The sequence below is a fragment of the Eretmochelys imbricata genome, chromosome 12 (assembly GCF_965152235.1).
Source record: "Eretmochelys imbricata isolate rEreImb1 chromosome 12, rEreImb1.hap1, whole genome shotgun sequence".
Classification (NCBI taxonomy): domain Eukaryota; kingdom Metazoa; phylum Chordata; order Testudines; family Cheloniidae; genus Eretmochelys; species Eretmochelys imbricata.
Window position 1 is genome coordinate 11,266,036 of NC_135583.1, and position 21,638 is coordinate 11,287,673.

Below are 21,638 nucleotides of genomic sequence, written 5' to 3' on the forward strand. Positions count from 1 at the left end.
ACCAGTTGTGTTCATCATATTCATAAATGATCTGCAAAAAGGGATAAACAGGGAGGCGGCAAAGTTTGCAGATTATACAAAATTACTCAAGATAGTTAAGTCCAAAACAGACTGCAAATAAGTTACAAAGGGATCTCACAAAACTGGATGATTGAATTTCATCTGCTATTTTGTTTCCATGTTAAATGCAAAGTAATGCACATGGCAAAATATAATCCCAACTATATATACAAAATGATGGTACCTAAATTAGCTGTTACTCATCAAGAAAGATCTTGGAGTCATTTCCAGTACCCTGGAAGCAATATGTTTCCAGAGTGCTGCAAATTTATAAGAATCCTTCTCACTGTTCCTGTATCATCCTGAACCATTCTCCAGCTTGAGAAGACTTAAAAATTATCTCCAGTCATCAATGGAACAGGCGCAACTGAATAATGTAGCTGTCCTTAACGTGCATCAAGACAATACCAGGGAACTAGATGTGAATAAGATTGCTGACAGTTTCATCCTGAAAGCTACACTGAGACATAAGGTCTTTAAACTAGGACGTTAAGTGAAGACAGCATGTAGGTGATTATAAATTACAGTATATTGAAATCATTGTAATGTAATTATGTAGTTTATAACAATTATTTAAATACCAATGACAGACATTCAGTTACTAGACTATGGAAGAAGTGTGTAAGTATGCTGAAAAACAGCCTCCCCCAAAATTGGCAAAGTGGCCCTCTCAAACACACATGCCCCCTCTTCCAAAGCACACACTGGCAAAAACAAAAGTCAGTGCCTATGTCTGGAGACATCAGATATGAGGATCTTTGGGCTATCAGATTCTTTGCAGATGAAATCACCTCTCCATCCACACAGAAGATGAACGAGGAGACCGAGGTGGCCTCCAACAAGGCCATGGGCCCCAGGACTGCCTGTCACTCCAACAACTGGGGGTCAGGAACATGCAAATGAGGGTGGAACCAAGAGTGGTCTGAACCTTGCTACAGATCTCTATATTCTTCTTCTAGCCTCCTCCTGGAAAAGGGACCTGAGAAGCGTACTGTGGATAGTAATGCATCCTGAGGAGACCCTGTAAGTTTCTAGGAGGAGGAATCAGGAAGCTTTTCCAGGAAGAACCAGCAACAGGATCTGGTCTCGCCTTCCTAACAGGAGATGACGTCGACAACTCTGGAACTGAGGACACATGCCTTCTTTTAGGCACCATGCGCTTCACACCTGGATCCAAAGCATGCAACAAAGCCGAGAGATGAACATGGGCTACCACAGTGATCGAGCACTCCAGAACCAAGGAGGCAGGCGGAATGGACACATAGAATCATAGAATATCAGGGTTGGAAGGGACCCCTGAAGGTCATCTAGTCCAACCCCCTGCTCGAAGCAGGACCAATTCCCAGTTAAATCATCCCAGCCAGGGCTTTGTCAAGCCTGACCTTAAAAACTTCCAAGGAAGGAGATTCCACCACCTCCCTAGGCAACGCATTCCAGTGTTTCACCACCCTCTTAGTGAAAAAGTTTTTCCTAATATCCAATCTAAACCTCCCCCACTGCAACTTGAGGCCATTACTCCTCGTTCTGTCATCTGCTACCATTGAGAACAGTCTAGAGCCATCCTCTTTGGAACCCCCTTTCAGGTAGTTGAAAGCAGCTATCGAATCCCCCCTCATTCTTCTCTTCTGCAGGCTAAACAATCCCAGCTCCCTCAGCCTCTCCTCATAAGTCATGTGTTCTAGACCCCTAATCATTTTTGTTGCCCTTCGCTGGACTCTCTCCAATTTATCCACATCCTTCTTGTAGTGTGGGGCCCAAAACTGGACACAGTACTCCAGATGAGGCCTCACCAATGTCAAATAGAGGGGGACGATCACATCCCTCGATCTGCTCGCTATGCCCCTACTTATACATCCCAAAATGCCATTGGCCTTCTTGGCAACAAGGGCACACTGCTGACTCATATCCAGCTTCTCGTCCACTGTCACCCCTAGGTCCTTTTCCGCAGAACTGCTGCCTAGCCATTCGGTCCCTAGTCTGTAGCGGTGCATTGGATTCTTCCGTCCTAAGTGCAGGACCCTGCACTTATCCTTATTGAACCTCATCAGATTTCTTTTGGCCCAATCCTCCAATTTGTCTAGGTCCTTCTGTATCCTATCCCTCCCCTCCAGCGTATCTACCACTCCTCCCAGTTTAGTATCGTCCGCAAATTTGCTGAGAGTGCAATCCACACCATCCTCCAGATCATTTATGAAGATATTGAACAAAACCGGCCCCAGGACCGACCCCTGGAGCACTCCACTTGACACCGGCTGCCAACTAGACATGGAGCCATTGATCACTACCCGTTGAGCCCGACAATCTAGCCAGCTTTCTACCCACCCTATAGTGCATTCATCCAGCCCATACTTCCTTAACTTGCTGACAAGAATACTGTGGGAGACCGTGTCAAAAGCTTTGCTAAAGTCAAGAAACAATACATCCACTGCTTTCCCTTCATCCACAGAACCAGTAATCTCATGATAAAAGGCGATTAGATTAGTCAGGCATGACCTTCCCTTGGTGAATCCATGCTGGCTGTTCCTGATCACTTTCCTCTCATGCAAGTACTTCAAGATTGATTCTTTGAGGACCTGCTCCATGATTTTTCCAGGGACTGAGGTGAGGCTGACTAGCCTGTAGTTCCCAGGATCCTCCTTCTTCCCTTTTTTAAAGATTGGCACTACATTAGCCTTTTTCCAGTCATCTGGGACTTCCCCGGTTCGCCACGAGTTTTCAAAGATAATGGCCAATGGCTCTGCAATCACAGCCGCCAATTCCTTCAGCACTCTCGGATGCAACTCGTCCGGCCCCATGGACTTGTGCACGTCCAGCTTTTCTAAATAGTCCCTAACCACCTCTATCTCCACAGAGGGCTGGCCATCTCTTCCCCATTTTGTGATGCCCAGCGTAGCAGTCTGGGAGCTGACCTTGTTAGTGAAAACAGAGGCAAAAAAAGCATTGAGTACATTAGCTTTTTCCACATCCTCTGTCACTAGGTTGCCTCCCTCATTCAGTAAGGGGCCCACACTTTCCTTGGCTTTCTTCTTGTTGCCAACATACCTGAAGAAACCCTTCTTGTTACTCTTGACATCTCTCGCTAGCTGCAGCTCCAGGTGCGATTTGGCCCTCCTGATTTCATTCCTACATGCCCGAGCAATATTTTTGTAGTCTTCCCTGGTCATATGTCCAAGCTTCCACTTCTTGTAAGCTTCTTTTTTATGTTTAAGATCCGCTAGGATTTCACCGTTAAGCCAAGCTGGTCGCCTGCCATATTTACTATTCTTTCGACTCATTGGGATGGTTTGTCCCTGTAACCTCAACAGGGATTCCTTGAAATACAGCCAGCTCTCCTGGACTCCTTTCCCCTTCAAGTTAGTCCCCCAGGGGATCCTGGCCATCCGTTCCCTGAGGGAGTCGAAGTCTGCTTTCCTGAAGTCCAGGGTCCGTATCCTGCTGCTTACCTTTCTTCCCTGTGTCAGGATCCTGAACTCAACCAACTCATGGTCACTGCCTCCCAGATTCCCATCCACTTTTGCTTCCCCCACTAATTCTACCCAGTTTGTGAGCAGCAGGTCAAGAAAAGCGCCCCCCCTAGTTGGCTCCTCTAGCACTTGCACCAGGAAATTGTCCCCTACGCTTTCCAAAAACTTCCTGGATTGTCTATGCACCGCAGTATTGCTTTCCCAGCAGATATCAGGAAAATTAAAGTCACCCATGAGAATCAGGGCATGCGATCTAGTAGCTTCCGTGAGCTGCCAGAAGAAAGCCTCATCTACCTCATCCCCCTGGTCCGGTGGTCTATAGCAGACTCCCACCACTACATCACTCTTGTTGCACACACTTCTAAACTTAATCCAGAGACACTCAGGTTTTTCTACAGTTTCGTACCGGAGCTCTGAGCAGTCATACTGCTCCCTTACATACAGTGCTACTCCCCCACCTTTTCTGCCCTGCCTGTCCTTCCTGAACAGTTTATAACCATCCATGACAGTACTCCAGTCATGTGAGTTATCCCACCAAGTCTCTGTGATTCCAATCACATCATAGTTCCTTGACATCACCAGGACCTCCAGTTCTCCCTGCTTGTTTCCAAGGCTTTGTGCATTCGTATATAAGCACTTGAGATAACCTGTTGATCGCCCCTCATTCCCAGTATGAGGCATAGATCAGGTCAGGAAGTGACAATGGATCTGTAGGTCTGAATGTCATCGGATCCAATGATACACATGGGCTCATATCTTTCGTTATTGAAGCTGGAGATGCAATGGGTCTCTGCTTCTGGCTCGTAGTGGCCCTATCAGAATTGGACAGATTTGATAGCTCTGATGTGCAGGAACCGGCACTGCTAACATTGACGGTCTTGTTCCTATGTTTCTCTTTCCTCGGTGCCACAGCATCCAAATCCGAAAGTGCTGATGGCCCTAGTTCAGAGGCACCATTTACGTCAATCTTCCAGGAAGTGGAAGAGGCAGTCAGAACAGACCCTAGTTCTGCAGTCACCGGAGTTATATCAGAGCTGAATCACTGTGAGACAAGAGAGATGGCACCAACAAGAGCAGCTGAGCTAGACCTTGACCTTTCTTCCAGAACCAGGGCACTGAGATCTGACCATGCAGTCTCGATTCAGACATGAATAGCTTGGGGGCTTGACTGTGGGAAATGCAGTAACCAAATCCACCCTTATAGGGGCTCTGGCTTCTGAGAACCCTTCAGTTGACCAGAACAGATGGAGGTCACCGGATTGAGACTAAACTCTTTAGACCTTGCAACCGAAGTCTGAACAGATCCGGTGTCTCTAACCCCCAGAGCTTCCTTAATCAGAAAGAGTTGCAGATGAATCTCCCCATTCTTGCAGGCCCTGGGGGTGAAGGTCTGACTGATCCAACACCCAGAAGATGCCTGGCCTTCTCTCAGACACCATGCACCGCATGTGGTTATCTGAAATTGAGAAGAAAGCAAAGCAGGAAGCACAACTTTTTTGATTTTCTGATTCTACCATACCCCCAAACTGGGGAGACACTAACTTCTTGCTAACTTACTATAAGCTAACACTAACTAGCTGTTTTGGAACAAACAAGTACCCTCAAAGAGATTGGAGGAGTTCACATCCATCCAGGCATGCACTGGAAGGAATGGAGGTGAGGAGGGTGCTCCACCGCCTATACAGCCTCACTCTCAGTACATCTGGAAAGATAAAGGAGAGAACAAAAGCGCACTAGCTGAGGCTCCTAGAAGAGGGTTTTTACCACAAGGTGGTGCAGTATCCCATAAACTGGAATATGCAGAGCCTCCCAAAAGAAGAATGTTTGGTTACCAGTGAACTTGCACCACCGAAGATGTTCCCAGCATATTTGACACTATGGAATACATACACGTGAAAAGTCACCCCATGATCTGGTAGAAGAGTGAGATTTAGCGAACAAGAAATTCAATGATTTGGGTAGTTTAATGGAGGAATACTAATTAACTGAAAAGGGGAGAGAAAAATAAGATCCAATAAAAATACTCCTAACAGTTTGCAATGTTGGATTCTCCCATCGCGTCGACAGATGTGTGTTCCGCTATTGTTGACCTGAATTCTGGGTTTATTTGTTTTTATGGCTTCTCACATGGGAAGCAAGTCCAATCCTGGATTTGCAAATACGGTTGCGGGGAGAGTTGGAGGCACTGGCCTTATGATATACTATTTTTTTTTTTTTGCAAAGACCTCACATGCCACTCCTCACAAGTGGACACAGCCTCATGGCAAAAACCTCTCAATCTGGGTCTGTTCAATGCAACAAATTCCCAGATTCTAAGGTCTATGCATGTTTTTAAGTTGGCTTTCAAAGTATCTATATCTAAGGTGAGGTTGATCCTTAGAGCAGGTCCCCATGCTCAGCTGGTTGAACAGCATGGCTTTCAGTATGTCGGAAACCTCCATGTGGACAATGTGTCCAATCCATTGAAGTTGAGCCGTGATGAGCATGCTCTCACTGCCAGAGATTTGGCACTTCTTAAGGGCTTCAAGATTGGGTATCCTGTCTTGCCACTTGATGTTGCAGATTGATTTCCGGCAATGACTATGAAAGCTCTTTAGCTGTGTAAGGTGACATGTGCAGAGTGTCCATGTCTCACGGTGATAGAGGAGTGAGGTCAGTACAGCAGCATGATAGATCTTTATCTTGGTTCTTAGGCGGACTCCACGTTTCCTCCAGAGTCTGTGGGTGAGCCTGCCAAAGGCCAAGCTGGCCTTTACTGGGAACTGAATGATCTCATTATCCAACATGGTGTTGCTGGAAAGTATGCTACCCAGGCAGCAGAATTTCCTGACCAAGTAGAGAGGTGGGATCCTGAGGCTTGCAATGCTGGTGCTGACTGGTACATGATCTCTATCTTTTTCAGACACTGTAAAACTGAAGAATTTTGAGGCTTCAGCAGAAAGGTCCACAATAAACTGAATGTGTGTGTGCAATGAGGGGCACAGTCATCAGAAAACAGCAGCTCTCTTAATAGCTGTTCAGTTACCTTGGTGTGGGCCCTGAATCCATGTAGACTGAATAGACGCCTAGCTGCCACCTCCATCCAATCTAAACTGAACGTGTACACCTCCATCAAAGTCCTGGAATGTGAACAAGACAATGGCTGAAAAAACAATGGCAAAGATGACACGAGACACATTACGCATCGTTAGATGTTGTTGGTACAGGTAAGGCTACTGATGAGTCACCACACTCCTCCGTCACCCTGGCCATCATGAAATTACCAGATGACAATCATCTCTGGGCAGCCAAATTTATGAAGGAGTTTCCATAGGCTCTTGTGACTCACTGCACCAAAGGCCTCTATCAGGTCAATAAGCACCAGGCAGGGATCCTTGTTCCGTTCACAAGACTTCTCTTGATCTTTGCAGACAGACAAATACATGTCTATGGTGCCACAACCAGAATGAAAGCCATACCGTGACTCTAGATACACCCAATCCAGTAGTTGAGATACAAGCATGCCGAGGACACAGAAGGATCTTCCTTGTTATAGATAGCAAAGAGATTCTGCAATGGTTGTCACAATATGCATCACTTCTTTTTCTATGGATGGACTATGAAAACATCCTTATACACCTGTGTACCTGCTCCAATAGAGTTTTGAAAAGGCTGGTGAGCTCCCTCATCAGGCGGACACCTTCACATTTGTATACTAGGTGCAATGCCATCGGGGCCTGGAGACTTGCTCATGAACAGCTGCTTGATGGCCTCAGTAACACTGTCTAAAGAGGGGTCCACGAACAGCTCTTTCATGACAAGATGCTGCAGGAATAAGTCAATGGCTCCCTCAGACATAGGGATTGACAGTTCAGGAGGAGACTACAAAAAGTGCTCTGTCTGTGAGAAAGAATATCACCTTCTGGTCACCAACTGCTGCAGGTACAAAGGCTATATCATCGGATTTGGGGCCACACACATTATGGAGACCTTGGTGCGGCCCCCCTCTTACAACCCTGATGAGATCTTCATAAAACGCCTGTCAACCTCCTCTTATTACGAGTTAGTGTCAGTGTGTAGGCACTGATAATGGTGGCATACTGGTCTCTGGACAAGTTTACATGGAGCACCATAAATTGGTCATTGACTCCCTTGGGGACCAAGTCAAGCTTCTGGCAATGTCAGGTAGGATGGCTACCCTTACCCACAACTGCCTTGGCTTCTCCTTGGCCTTGCCAATCCAATAGTAGGTGTATCTTGATCCCACCTCCTCAAAGGTGTGATTCATCAGTGAGTCTGGTTTCACTGAGGGCAGCAATGTCTGTTACAAATCTTCAGTGTTTTGGCAATAAGAGCTGTTCTACATTCCTATATTTGGTCATTCCATTACCCAAATGTCCATCTGAATTTTTGTTTTATTGTGACCGCTGTGTTGGATGACCAATAAGGAGCAGTAGCCTGACAGATATGGAAGGGGCAGGTTGTGTTCAGGATTATTTTCAGTCCCCTTTTCCTGGATTGGGGAAAGCAATGCTGTGCATAAAAAGACCTGCTCTGTCACCTCAGGAGGATATGAGCTCCAGATCTGCCTTGATCTGTGGAAAACAATCACCACCCTCAGGCCACCTGTCTGCAGAGTGACTAAGGAGTGTCAGCAGCATCCTCTGCCTGTCCCCATCGCCACAGGACTCTGGTAAATTAACTGAGTTAAATGAGTTGTCTGAACAACCTGCACTATGAATGGATTTAAGAGAGATGTTTGTGCAGAGCCATTTCTGCTTTCTTGCACAATCAGCTGTTGTCCTGATGGTGTAATAGATGTTATAAGCATGGGAGCGGATACTGGTGCAGGATTTGGTTCTGGAGTTGTCCTTCTCCAGGATGAGTAGTCAACCTGAGTGAAAAGCCTCATCTGCCCACAAATGTAGCAGCTGGTCATTGATTATGTATATAATGCATCTTACCCTCATATGCCATCTTAAATCATATGCTTCATCACCATGCCCTCCATTGTCATTGTGTTCTGCATTGTCTGCTGATGAAGTTTTTGTGGTGATGCTGGCAGGAAGGTTTAGGGGTTACTCATACTTACCCAAGGAGCGTGGAGGGCAGAAGTGTCATCATCAGGTCTGCCCACTGCCCAACAGAACTTCAATATTGATCTACCAAACATTTTACCTTTCCTTTTCCTACCAACACAGGATCAGGGAAAAAAATCTGTAGAGAGCTGCCATTGGTTTTGATTACTATTACTAAAAGCAGAGAGAAAATTGAAATATATCTATTTCAAAAAGGACCGTTATGTGACAGACAAAGCAAAAAGAGTCGTGTAATGGCTTGTATAAGCTACGTTTCATACTAGATTACCCATCAACTCCAAACAGGTGGATCTCGGTCATAAAAAGGGTCAATTTTTTAAGCAGCTTTCACTACTATTTTGGGAAGGGGGTGACTGACCTAGCAAATTCTAATGTGAGCTAGCATAAACACATTTAATCTGATTTAAGTTAAAACTGCTTTTTATCATCCTACTATACTACAAATAAATACTCAAAGCTCATGTAATGCAAGAATACTTTCTATTGGCATATGTCTACACTTAAACGGTTACAGAAGTGCAGCTGCACTGCAGACACTGCCTACACCAACAGGAGGGGTTCCCAAGAGGCAGTAGTTAGGTCGACAGAAGAATTTTTCTGTTGACCTACTTCTGTCTACACTGGGGGTTAGGACAGCATACCTACGTCTCTCGGGGTGTGGATTTTTCACAGCCCAAGAGACGTAGCTAAACTGACATATGGTCTCACTGTAGACCAGCTCTTAAAAATCCTTACATTTTAAGGATATCCTAAAAGATTGTAGAATGAGGGGACTCCAATAGTATTTAGGAAAAAACTTCAAAAATTCAACTAAATTTATGTCCTTAACTACAGCAATTGCAGGCCTCATGTAAGAAGACACTAGTAGAATTCACAGAACAGTAAGGACACTCAATGGGGCAAGGACTCCTGTGAACCTCTGCTTCATTAATTACATGTGCCTAATTTGATATTATTAGCTACATCTAACTTCAGTTTTATTTCACATGCATTCTTTATACATACCCACCCTCATAAATCCTATTTCAGACACATCTATGCATTTAAAAGCAAAACGCCAGTCAACTTTATTCTTCATACATATATGTACAGCCAATTGAAAAATGAAATCATAGATGGAAGTCTTCATTTGGTGTAGTTTGCATATCTATTTAAGCACAGTGCCAAAACCTTAAAACAAAGAACTGCATATGTATGAGAATGTTTTCTAACTTGGCCAAATAAAACAGAGATTTTCACCAGACCACAGGAAGATAAATCTGCAGTAAGGACACTTCCTCTTTCAGATTTCAAGTTTCTGTGTCAAACCACTGAGGCACTAGAGCAGGGGTGGGCAAACTTTGTGGCCCTCGCGCCACATCAGGAAATAGAAATTGTATGGTGGGCCAAGAATGCTCACAAAATTGGGGTTGGGGGTGCAGGAGGGTGCTTTGGACTGGAATTGAGGGGTCTGGAGAGTGATCAGGGCTGGGAGAGGTTCAGGGATGCGGCCAGGCGGCTCTGAACACTGCCCCATCTGCAGGCACCGCACCTGCAGCTCCCTTTGGAGCACACAGGAGCCAGAGTGGGGCCATGCTGCGGCTTCCGGAAGCCGCATGGTACGGCACCCGACCCTGTGCCCCAGCTGAAGCGGGGCCGAGCCACGTGGTGCGGCCCCCGACCCAGCACCCCGGCTGGACCACCGGGGATTAAAGCAGACCGTCGGCTGTAGTTTTGCCCACTCCTGCAATAGAGCCATTCAGAAAAAACTGCATAAATGATAAATCTATTGTGTGTCCCTCTCCCCGACACTCTTCATATTTTAAAAAAGGCTCAACTGTTTCTGGTGGATACTGGGCTAGATGGACCATTGGGCTGACCCAGTATGGCCATTCTTATGTAGTTCTAAAGGTTTATTTGCGAAGTCAATAATTCTATGTAATGGATTTACTTTTCTTTTTTACATCTTAGGTTTTTTGTATTGAATTAGCTACGTTAGAATAACCTTAAGGTTGCATGGTAAACTTCTCAGAGGAATTAAAATATTTATTTTTCAAAATTACTTCACTCCACACTGCCGTGTGCACGCTTGCGTGCACACACACACAGGGTCACATATTTTGTAGCTTTTGGAGGCAGATCTCATTGTACACGCCAGGGGCACCTTGCATTACTTATTCCCCCAGCCACCCTCACAAGCTTCCTATGTGCTACGTTCTCATACCCCTCCAGTTCAGGGACCTCTTACAACTTCTACCCCTTCCCCCTGAACCACTGTCCTCTATTCTCCCCCTCACTGCAGAGGCTCTGAGCACTCTCTTTTCACCCACAGCCCCTTTTCCCCTTGTGGCAAGGGCTATGCATGTCCACCATTCCATCCATGGTTCCGCTTGCCCCTCCTCAAGTCCACACCCAAACAGGTCCCTGCTTCCCAAACCACTACCACTTTACACATGTACCCCCACCCTACCAATTCCTTTGTGAGCTGTGCCTAATGATGTCTCCTAGGACATTCCCTGATTTTTTGGAATTGATTGGATGCAGCTTTCCACCGTTCCAAAGTTATCACATTACAGACAGAAACAGATGCTACAGAGTTCAGTGTTAGACCTTGCTTCACTTGGCAAACTACAGTACAGTCTTAAATCACGTGATCAAATACTTTTGTTCTCCACATGACCCCCTTCCTCTTTCCAACTGGTCTTTTTAAGAAAAAAAAGTCTACTGAGAGACTGTAGTCTCTCGAGATTAAAAGTAACTATTCCATACCCTTCTTTTTCACAGGCAGGTTGGTCTGCTTAAAAGGCTCAGGGTGGAAGATCCCAGAAGTTCAGAGTGGATGCAAGACTGATTTCAAAAGCAGAATGAGAAATTCAGGATAGAATTAAAAGGTATTCCTGCTACAAAACTAGACTGTGTTCCCACTAGAAGCATTAACCACTTTTAAATGTCTGGTCACTTTTGAGGAAAATCCTAAGGAGAGTGCTGCTTCAGACAGAAAAGTTGGTTCACCCATGGAAGTGCTAGTTCATACAACATGCTGTCTGAAAAGTGAAAACTCTCTCATTGGGAGCAGAAAAAGGTAAATCCCATTCAATGCAAATCTGGAGATACTTATGAGGAGCACTTTACACTTCTTGCTTCCTTTATTTATTTTGCCTCATTTTAACTCAGAATGAAATTCAATTAAAGCCATATAAATTCTCAAGTTTGTGTGTCCAGTTGAAGAGTATCCAGCTTTAGAAAGACTATAATAATGAACATACAAATTCTGAAAATAAGTGCTCTGCAGAGGTGGTCTGGAATCTTTCTATGCAGCTGTGGAAACAGAATAAACTGGCTAGTTTTGCTGTTCGTGACAGAGGGCTAAGCCCTTCTAACGGACAAGTCTGATTCTGCCTCAAAGCACCAGACAACTGGAGACCCATTGTGGGTGAATATGAAATAAGAAGTATAACCAGCTTTTCATTTATAACCGTGGCCATATGTTTACTGACAAAAACCTTTGTTAATGAAGAGTTAAGGTTACCCAGTTGTATCATGTCCTTTCAGGATGTTGAATGCAGTAAAAGGAATGTCCGAAAACCGGGAAATACACAGTTAAGGTACACACCCACACAACCCTTAACTCTGCCCTCCTAGAGGCGGCCATAGCCACTGGGAATTATCTGCATGCACTGCTGCTTCTGTCATTGTGTCAGGTGAACATATATTGAATGGTGGAGAGATTAACCGGAGCAGCTTGGAAGAGCTGTGATTGTGAGATGAGGTGATCTTGATGGCTGTACATCTATGGATGTTTGTGTTAGCCCCTCTCCCTGACCATTTTACATATGATCACAGGAAAGAGGTACCTATATACCTTGAGAGGGCTGACCCTCTTGGAGGGGCATCAGACTAGCCCGCTGAGTAGGACCAGAGAATGCTGCCCAACTCTAGATTCACCTGTGCCCACTCCACTTCAAAATATTCATCAACAGCTGCAGTTAAAGTGGTGAGCAGCTCTGTGAAAGATGCCTCAAGTGACTTACATAAATATCTATGCATGTTCAGCCAGGAGCCCGCTTATCCAAGCATTTCTTCTCAGCCACAAGATCATAAGATCTCGTGGCCCCACAAAGCCACGAACGGATACCACCTCTCCACCCTGAGCAATTTGTAGCCTTCTAGTGAGTAGGGAGTGAAGAAGAGGGAGAGGAGGGGATATTATAAATAGAACACCAAGAAATACACAAAAAAACAAAAACGGCAGAAAAACAAAAGGGCAGAAGGGGAAGAGAGACCCTACATGGCAACTGTGCTGATGCACTGAGGAGATACCAATACACTTCTGTAGCTAAACAGACTGCAAACAACAGCAACCACCAGTTACTTCAGTTTGCACAGATTTCAAAGTAGCATTGTGGAAAATAACCAGATACACTTTCTCTATAGGATTCCAGCAAAATAGAAATGAATAAAAAGTGAAAACCCAATTTAAAAAACCTCAGCTCTATACAAATAAACGGTAAACCTTTATAGGTCTATTAGAGGTACAATGTGGGTGAAGTGTATCTTTGATTGGACCAACTTCTGGTGTGAAGAAGAGCTCTGTGTGATTCAAAAGCTTGTCTCTCTCACCAACAGAAGATGGTCCAAAGATATTATCTCACCCATTATCTCGTATTATCTCATTGTGTCTCCAATATGCTGGAACCAACAAGGCTACAACTACTCACACTTTATATGCCTCTCTCTCTTGCTTAGCCACAGTTAGTATTTTATTGCTCTACTAGGTTACTACTAATTTATTGCACCCAAGTGCACTACGCATTGGGACTATGAATAGAACATTTCTTCCTTGAAGAATTTATGATTTAAGGCCCAAATCTCACAGGAAGTTGTATGTTGTGAACTGCTTTGTCCTTGTGAAACTCCATTTGATTCAATGGGGTTCTGTGCAAGGACAACAGTCTGCTCACGTTCAACAAAGTATATGAGCTGAAATAATTGCTGCATTATAATGTGGCTGGAATATTTTAACGAAGAAGCAGATCTGGTGGTTCCATTTATTTTTCTAATTATAATATTCATATTGCTAATATAATTCTCTTTGAAAAGGCTCATAATGCATCGAGATAAATACATTAAACATATGTAACACATTCAGGAAAGTTTGAAAAACTCCTCAGTTTTTATACCACTTACCGAAATATAGGAGTATGGCCAGGCTTTGGTTTGTTCCAAGTAAAGTGCGAAGGAACAGAAAGAAATTGGTCACCAGGCAAATCCTTTTTCAACACATGTTGAGATCCAGAGCAATCATCTACTGCAGTTTCAAGGGATGGTGATAAATTACCCTGTTCTTCAGAACAGAAATCTATTTTTCCTGATAAAGTAGCAGTTTGATCCTCAGAGGTCTTTCTTGTTTTAAGAGGGATGTCAGTCTCTGTACAACACTGAAATGGTGAAAGGCCAGGATTAAGACCTTGTACACTATGGAGAGAAGTGTTTAACCATGTGTCTTCTGTTATGCTTCCCCTGGGAGAGTGGCCAGGTGATGGAGTTGGAGAATGGTGAGGAGAGAGAGAGCCGGGATAACAAACTTCTGCACTGGAGTGTCGTCGCTTCCCACAGGGGGATGTAGGTCTTGATGAGGGCCTTGATGTTGGTCTTGGGTTTAGCCAATTTTCATCTGTAATACTAGTTCTAGGAGAATGACAAGGAGATTGTCTAGGAGACAGGGCATGCCCAAATCCATAAGGCTGCTGCCAAGGTTCATCCCCTGGACTCCGTGGAGAACCACCAGGAGATGCCAAAGGAGATCCAAGGGTAAATCGAGCAGCAGCTTCATTCAGCTCTGAGTCTACATCATCATAAACATGAGAGATGGACTCGCAAGAGGAAGCATCTGAGAACCAGCTCCTGGAGGAAATGCTGCTGGCAGGGCTTGGGCTAAGGGATGATTCCCTGTATGATGGCTCAAGAGGAAGATACAGGTGGTCCCTTGAAGGCCTTTCCATATATTCATTTTCTGGGCCATTCGTGCGCAATTCATTCTCACTAGCTTCAATCCCTTGATGACAGTTAGGAGAGATAGATGTAATTTGAATACTAGGGCACTCAAAGGGTTTGGGTCCACCTATTGGACTGTATTTGGATTCTGGTACCTCGCAAGTTCCTTCGTAGTTTTTATGACCCTGCAGTCTGGTTGGTGGAGACAGAGGAGAGGAGTGTGACTGCAATCCATGATGAGGGATACAAATTGGCTGATTTACAGAGGATGATGGTTGGTCTACATTAAAGATGTATATGGATGCACAATCATCTGGTTCAAGATCTGAAAAAGGAAGAGAAGAAAAAAGTCAAAAGTGTAGTACGTAGTATATCAAGTTTCACTTATTTGCCTGATAGTTACTCATTATTCTAGGCAATTCCCAGGGTAGTGAATGCTGTCCAGCTTTCCCACTAAATACCACAAACAAATTTTACAGCCTTAATCCATTTCAGATTTTTTAGATACCAGTTATAAAGTGATAGTTACATGAGGCAATATTTTAATAGAAAAGACATTGCATAGCCATGATTTTAATGATACATGTTGCATTCGTACACTTGAAAACGGGTTATATATTTACACCCTGAAATACTGATAATCTTTGTACTTCAATCTTTATTTTCAAATATATTTTCCATAAAACATTGAAAGTTTTAAAAACAGTCAGTTCATTACTTAATTCATACATGTAACTTCCTGTATTTTTTCCCAATAAATTTGCTTTCTTCACTGGTATAGAGATTTCACCTTATTGTAGTCCAGCTTTCCATTAATAAATGTATTTTAAAGTATTAGAATAGCATGCTTAGCAACATTTACCATGTTTAAAATTAGAATACTACAGTAATAGAAAATGTTCATGAGTCATACCTTTATGTACAGATTACAAACAGCCAGAAACCATTCAATTATAGGAGGCTCTATATATATCTATATAGCGCAATACCTGTAATTGAGATTTCCTGAGCACTTCTATTCCAGAAATCCTTCCTCAATCTTTAATATTTTCAGATTGAAGTTTTCCAACTCCAAGGGTCAATAAAAGCTGTTCATTAAAACAGGGCAGAAATAAAAGCTGTGGCATGTAAGCCCTGTAAATATAGTCAGCAGTTGCTTCCTTCAGTTCTACACCAACTTCTCCCATCCCCCTCCTCTGGGCTAGGGAAGCTCTATCAGCAAGAAGCCCGAGAGTGGCCTACAAGGCTTTCCCTCCTGCTTGTTACCACTGGAACTTTCCATCTGTTGCTATTCTTCTGCTAAGGAAAGCCTCCGATTACCAGCTGCTGCTGTTGCTCCTGCTCAGAGAGGTGTATATGAACACAATTATTGGGGGTCGAGGCGTATGTCCCCATCCCTTGACACCCCCCCCAACAAAAAAACCCACACCTGATTCATCCTGGTGCCACCCTCTCCCAATATACAGTATATGAAAATAGAGGGGAATGGATTTAGCATCCTCCTCCAGGCTGTAATTCCCTCTGAGCTTCCCCTTAGTGCAATTTCATTCTTTCTGCTATTGGCCAGACCCTACAGGGCTAGACCACAGAGAGAAGTATCAACTCCTACTCTTTAGCTGATGTTTCAGGTGACACAGAACACAGCTGTATGCAACCTCCCCACCCTACTTCCTCCCAAAGCTTTCCAACCTCTATAACGGTGCCACTGCTGGTAGCAGGAATATAAGAACAGATGAGAGGTGGGACAAGACCAAGATCACGGCAAGCACCAAGAATATAAGCAAGTGAGCAAAAGCATATGGTTATGGGGTGGGGTGGAGGGAAGAAGACAGACATAAGTCTGCACCAAGAGAAAATGGTTATTTCCCCTGTAACAACTATGATAATTAAGACAGTCACCTACAGTTATAAACTACACTGATTTCTTAATGGTGACTACTGCACCCTTTGGAAACTAAGCCACTACCAGTGTTATTTTGCCTACTTCAATAAGACAGCATACAAAAGCAGTGAATTTACCAGTAGTGACTCTAACCTCAATAATGCATGACTAAGGCTACGATTCAATCATGAGTATTTTTAGTAAAAGTTGTGTTTTGCCCATGACTGGTCCACAGCTTTTACTAAAAATACTCATGATTGAATCGTGCGTGTGCACGCTACGGGGAGAGCCGGAGGCCCGATGTTGGGGGGGGGGGGGGGGAGAAGAATCTGTGACAGACACGGAGTCCTATGCATGACTAAATAAGTGTATTAGAATCTGTTTTCCTCAACGGGGGCTTCCTGTTCTGACAGTACATATACTAACAAAAAACCATAAACTTCAACGTTTCAAGTTTGCTACTATGGAATTAAGGCTTGCTTGATACTAAAAATCAGTTTAAACAAAACATTTGAGCACGATACAGCAAAATTACAAAGCTCTAGGTTACCATACTTAATGATGCTCTGTAATTTGAATTTGTATCTTACCAAAACTACACTGCAGAATGTGAGACTAGTATGTAATTCCACATATAAAAAGGAAGAAAAACAGCAACATGCTTTTTTCTTTCCTGTGCATGATTAGATTTTTCTCAATACATACAATTATCAGCAGTTCATGGTGGTGTTTGGAGTTAGACGTGAATATTCCGGGGGTGGCCAAACTGGCTCGTAAGCCACATGTGGCTATTTTACTATTAAAGTGTGGCTCTTGGAGCCCCCCCCCCACCATTCTTCACTTACCAGTCGGGGGGGGGGGGCACGAAAAGAGCTCGTGGCTTCTGCACAGCACACGTGCTGAGACTCAAGGCTTCAACAGGAGTGGGGCTGAAGCCCTGAGCCCCAGCAGGCGTGTTCTGCAAGGCTAAAGCCCTGAGACCCCCCCCTCCCTCCTTGCAGGGCAGAAACCCCTAGCCTCACCACCCCGCTGCAGGACTGAAACGCCACTCCGGGTGGTGTGCCCTGGCTCTCGAATTTCTGAAGATTGCCGAATGTGGCTCAGAAGGTCAGTAAGTTTGGCCACCCTGATATATTCTCTAAAACTGGGGTGGACAAACTTTTTGGCCCAAGGGCCAGATCTGGGTACAGAAATTGTATAGCAGGGCATAAATGTTCATGAAATTGGGGGCTGAGGTGAGAGGGGAAGAGGAGGAGGGAGGGCTCCGGCTGGGGGTGCAGGCTCTGGGGTAGGGCTGGGGATGAGGGGTTTGGAGGATGGGGGGGGGGGGTTAGGAGTGCAGGCCCCGGGCAGCGCTTACCTCAAGGAGCTCCCAGAAGCAGTGGCATGTCCCCCATTCCAGCTCCTATGCAGAGGCTTGGCCAGGCAGCTCTGCGCGCGGCCCCATCCGCAGGCACTGCCCCCTGTTCACGGCCAATAGGAGCTGCGGAGGTGGCGCTTGGGGCAGAGGCAGTGTGCAGAGCCCCTTGGCTGTCCCTGTGCGTAGGAGCCAGAGGGGGGACATGCCGCTGCTTCTGGGAGCCATGCAGAGCTGGAGCGCCAGAGCCCTGGATTCCACGCCCTGGCAGGAGCTCGAAGGCAGGATTAAAACATCTGAAGAGCCGGATGCAGCCCCCAGGCTGTAGTTTCCCATCCCTGCTCTAAAAACTGAGTTGCAAAGCCTGAAACTGGGAAAGATGGATTTTTGGGTCATATGCACAACTCACATCAATCTGAACATTCAAGGAGATTAGACAAGCAACTGTATCCCCAACAGTCCTTTCAAGTAATTTTACTTCTTACTCTTGGCACCTCAATATTATGCTAGGTACGCCACAAACTGATAAATCTGACAGTTTATCAACTCTTCAAAGCAAGGACTACCTTCAGACAAAATGCAACAAAACCAGTGAGACAAAACATGAGTGTCATCAAGTTTACAATTTTCAGCAAAAGCATGCATAGTGAACAGGACTGGGACAGGCTAGAAGGGGTCAGACTTTGTGGGAGAAGAGAGGCAGAAGGATCTGACCACTAGAGTTCACCCCCCATCCAGTACCTAGAATGCAATAAAATTCTAGAGCCTCAATTCCTCTGCAGTCGCGAACATCTATGAAACTCACTGGCAAAGTGTCTCTCATCCTCCTCTAATGCTGGCCCACAAAGAGAACCCTACAATAACTCCTCACTTAATGATGTCTCGTTATGTCGCTGATCTATTAGGGAACAAGCTTGTTTAAAGTTGCACAATGCTCTCCTATAAGTTGTTTGGCAGCTGCCTGCTTTGTCCACAGCTTGCAGGATTCTGTGGAAGAGCAGCCCCTCCTTGTGGAAATTAGAATCAGGGGGAGCCGGCAGCCCCCCACCCCCAAATCAGCTCCCCTAAATTCCCTGTAAGGTATGTGGCTCGGCAGTTGCCCAGCAGCAGTTCAGATGGCCATGCTGCTCCTGCCCTGCCCTCTGCCTTGGAAGGGCTTCCAGGAGCTTCCTGCTTGTTGGGGGAGCGGAGGAAGGGAGAGGGGTGCTGATAATCAGGATGTTCCCCTGCTCCGTACTACCTCTCCAGAAAGCGGAGGAGGGGGACAGGGCTCAGAGACAGAAAGGAGGGAGCTTGCTGGAAGCTGTTGCTTCTGGTCTGAACTGCCTGATCTGCTTAAAAGGGCAACGTACTTGAAGTGGGGTCAGCATACTTAAAGGGGCAATGCATGTATCTCTGACTCATGCACTCCCCCGCACTTTGAAAAGTTAGCACCTGCGCAGCCCTGCATGTACTGTCAGGAGGAGGGAGTGGTGCGCTTCAGCTGGATAGCATGAGCTCCTTAACACATTCAGTTTTTGCAGGGAAGATGCCCTGCATCTATTGCGTTTCCTCCGTCTTGCCTCAGTCTATGCTGCCTTGTAGAGCGTGAGGCTACATCAACAACAGCGTATTAACCCTGAGGGCTCAGCCGAGTATTAGTTCATCATTTAGCAGCAAGGTATTCCCCGGGAAATATTTTCACCCTCTGACTCTACCACCTCAACCAAGCTTCACAATAATATTGTACACAGCAATGAATTAAACTGTTTGTTTCAAATGGTTTAAAACTTATACTGTATATGGATTTAAACTTGGAGAGTGGTCAGTTTGGACGAGCTATTACCAGCAGGAGAGTGAGTCTGTGTGTGTATGGGGGTGGGTTTCTGGAGGGGGGTGAGGGAGTGAGAGAACCTGGATTTGTGCAGGAAATGGCCTAAATTCATTATCATGCACATTGTGTAAAGAGTTGTCACCTTGGATGGGCTATCACCAGCAGGAGAGTGAATTTGTGTGGGGGGGTAGAGGGTGAGAAAACCTGGATTTGTGCTGGAAATGGCCTAACCTGACGATTACTTTAGATAAGCTATTACCAGCAGGACAGTGGGGTGGGAGGAGGTATTGTTTCATATTCTCTGTGTATATATAAAGTCTGCTGCAGTTTCCACGGTATGTATCTGATGAAGTGAGCTGTAGCTCACGAAAGCTCATGCTCAAATAAATTGGTTAGTCTCTAAGGTGCCACAAGTACTCCTTTTCTTTTTGCGAATACAGACTAACACGGCTGTTACTCTGAAACCTATGTATATAATGTTTGTCTGGCAAAAAAAGTGTCCTAAAACCTAACCCCCCCCCTCCCATTTACATTAATTCTTATGGGGAAATTGGACTCGCTTAACATCGTTTCGCATAAAGTCGCATTTTTCAGGAACACAACTCCAACATTAAGTGAGGAGTTAATGTGAGTAACTGACAGAAATAATACAGTAAGTGGAAGAAGTCTACATTGTGGTTCGAAAGGTTCCAACCCTGCTGATGAACCATGTGGGTATCAATATGATGCCACATGCTGAAATTTGTTTTTCTCCGCCTCGTTTCTTTTAACAGCATAGGAAATTACACACAAAATCACATTAAAACGAACATTACGATTTCAATATCAAGCACTGAAAAGTTAGAAAACATCTGAATTAAGATTGCTAAGTATTCAAAAATGTTGGCACCCCAAGTTCATGGACACTTGATTTTGTTCTCTGTGCCTCTGCTTGCCAGCTATAGAACGGAGATTATACCACTTCGCCTCTGAAGTGTTGGGGGGGAGGGAGGGAAATCAATTTATTAGTATTTCTGAAGCAGTCATTTCTAAAAGCCCACATCATTCCTGAAACTTCTTCCATTTTCTTCAAAGACACTGTTTGGTTAAGACTAGCTCAAGAGAGAAGGTATTCTGATGAGCAGAAGCACTGATCCAGCATTTCAGATCAAATGAAAAAGAGCAGGTTTAGAAGTCTGGCAACTAGGGGGAAGACAGGATATCAAAATGTAAACAGATTGTGCCACAAGGAAAAGAGAGCCAGATGTCTACAGCAGAGAGAAAAATGCAGTGGTGAGATGGAGATGCGCAGTAGATCATAACATGGAATGGGAAAGGAAAGAACTTTATACCAATCATTTTTAAAAATACTTATTTTCTACTTGGTCTACAATTTGCTGAGTGACAAACATCCACTGAACTACAAGAGCTATGTCCCAGAGCTGGCTGTAAAGATGATGTAAAAAACTGGAGCCACTAAGCCAGGGGTTCTCAAACTGGGAGGTCACGACCCCTCGGGGGGGGTCACAAGGTTATTACATGGGGGTTGTGAGCTATCAGCCTCTACCCCAAACCCCACTTTGCTTCCAGCATTTATAAATGGTTTTAAATATATAAAAAAGTGTTTTAATTTATAAGTGGGGGGTCGCACTCAGAGGCTTGCTATGTGAAAGGGGTCACCAGTACACAAGTTTAAGAACCACTGCACGAAGCCAACTGCCCTGATTGTTAGTGGTGCTTTATTTTTCCCCATTTGGAAATATTACATTCATGATGAAGTAGGGGAAGGACTTAGCATAGTTTCTCCTCTGCAGAAGGGCCTCTCTTTCCTACAAAGTCTGCCAATGTATCAGGGATGGAGTTTGTAGAGGTTGGTTCAGTAGCAGGACACATGGCAGGTGAATTAAGTTTCACAGTGCAGGGAGTATTAGCGACGATGCTGGTGTACTCAAGTCTATGTTGAACTGCAGAGTTTATCTTACTCTGATGCATCTAGTCACATCCAGATCTAAAGATTACAAGGAACAGAGAT

General features: G+C 44.8%; 1 protein-coding gene across 2 annotated transcripts in view; it reads right to left on the minus strand.

The window, feature by feature from the left end:
* The window catches only part of NFATC3 (nuclear factor of activated T cells 3), a 142,392-nt gene that overhangs the window by 91,850 nt on the left and 28,904 nt on the right, over window positions 1–21,638 (minus strand). For both annotated transcript variants that reach the window (XM_077830913.1, XM_077830912.1), the window contains exon 2: window positions 13,769–14,900. In XM_077830913.1, the coding sequence (XP_077687039.1) occupies window positions 13,769–14,900 (1,132 nt within the window). The remainder of the gene's footprint in view (window positions 1–13,768; window positions 14,901–21,638) is intronic.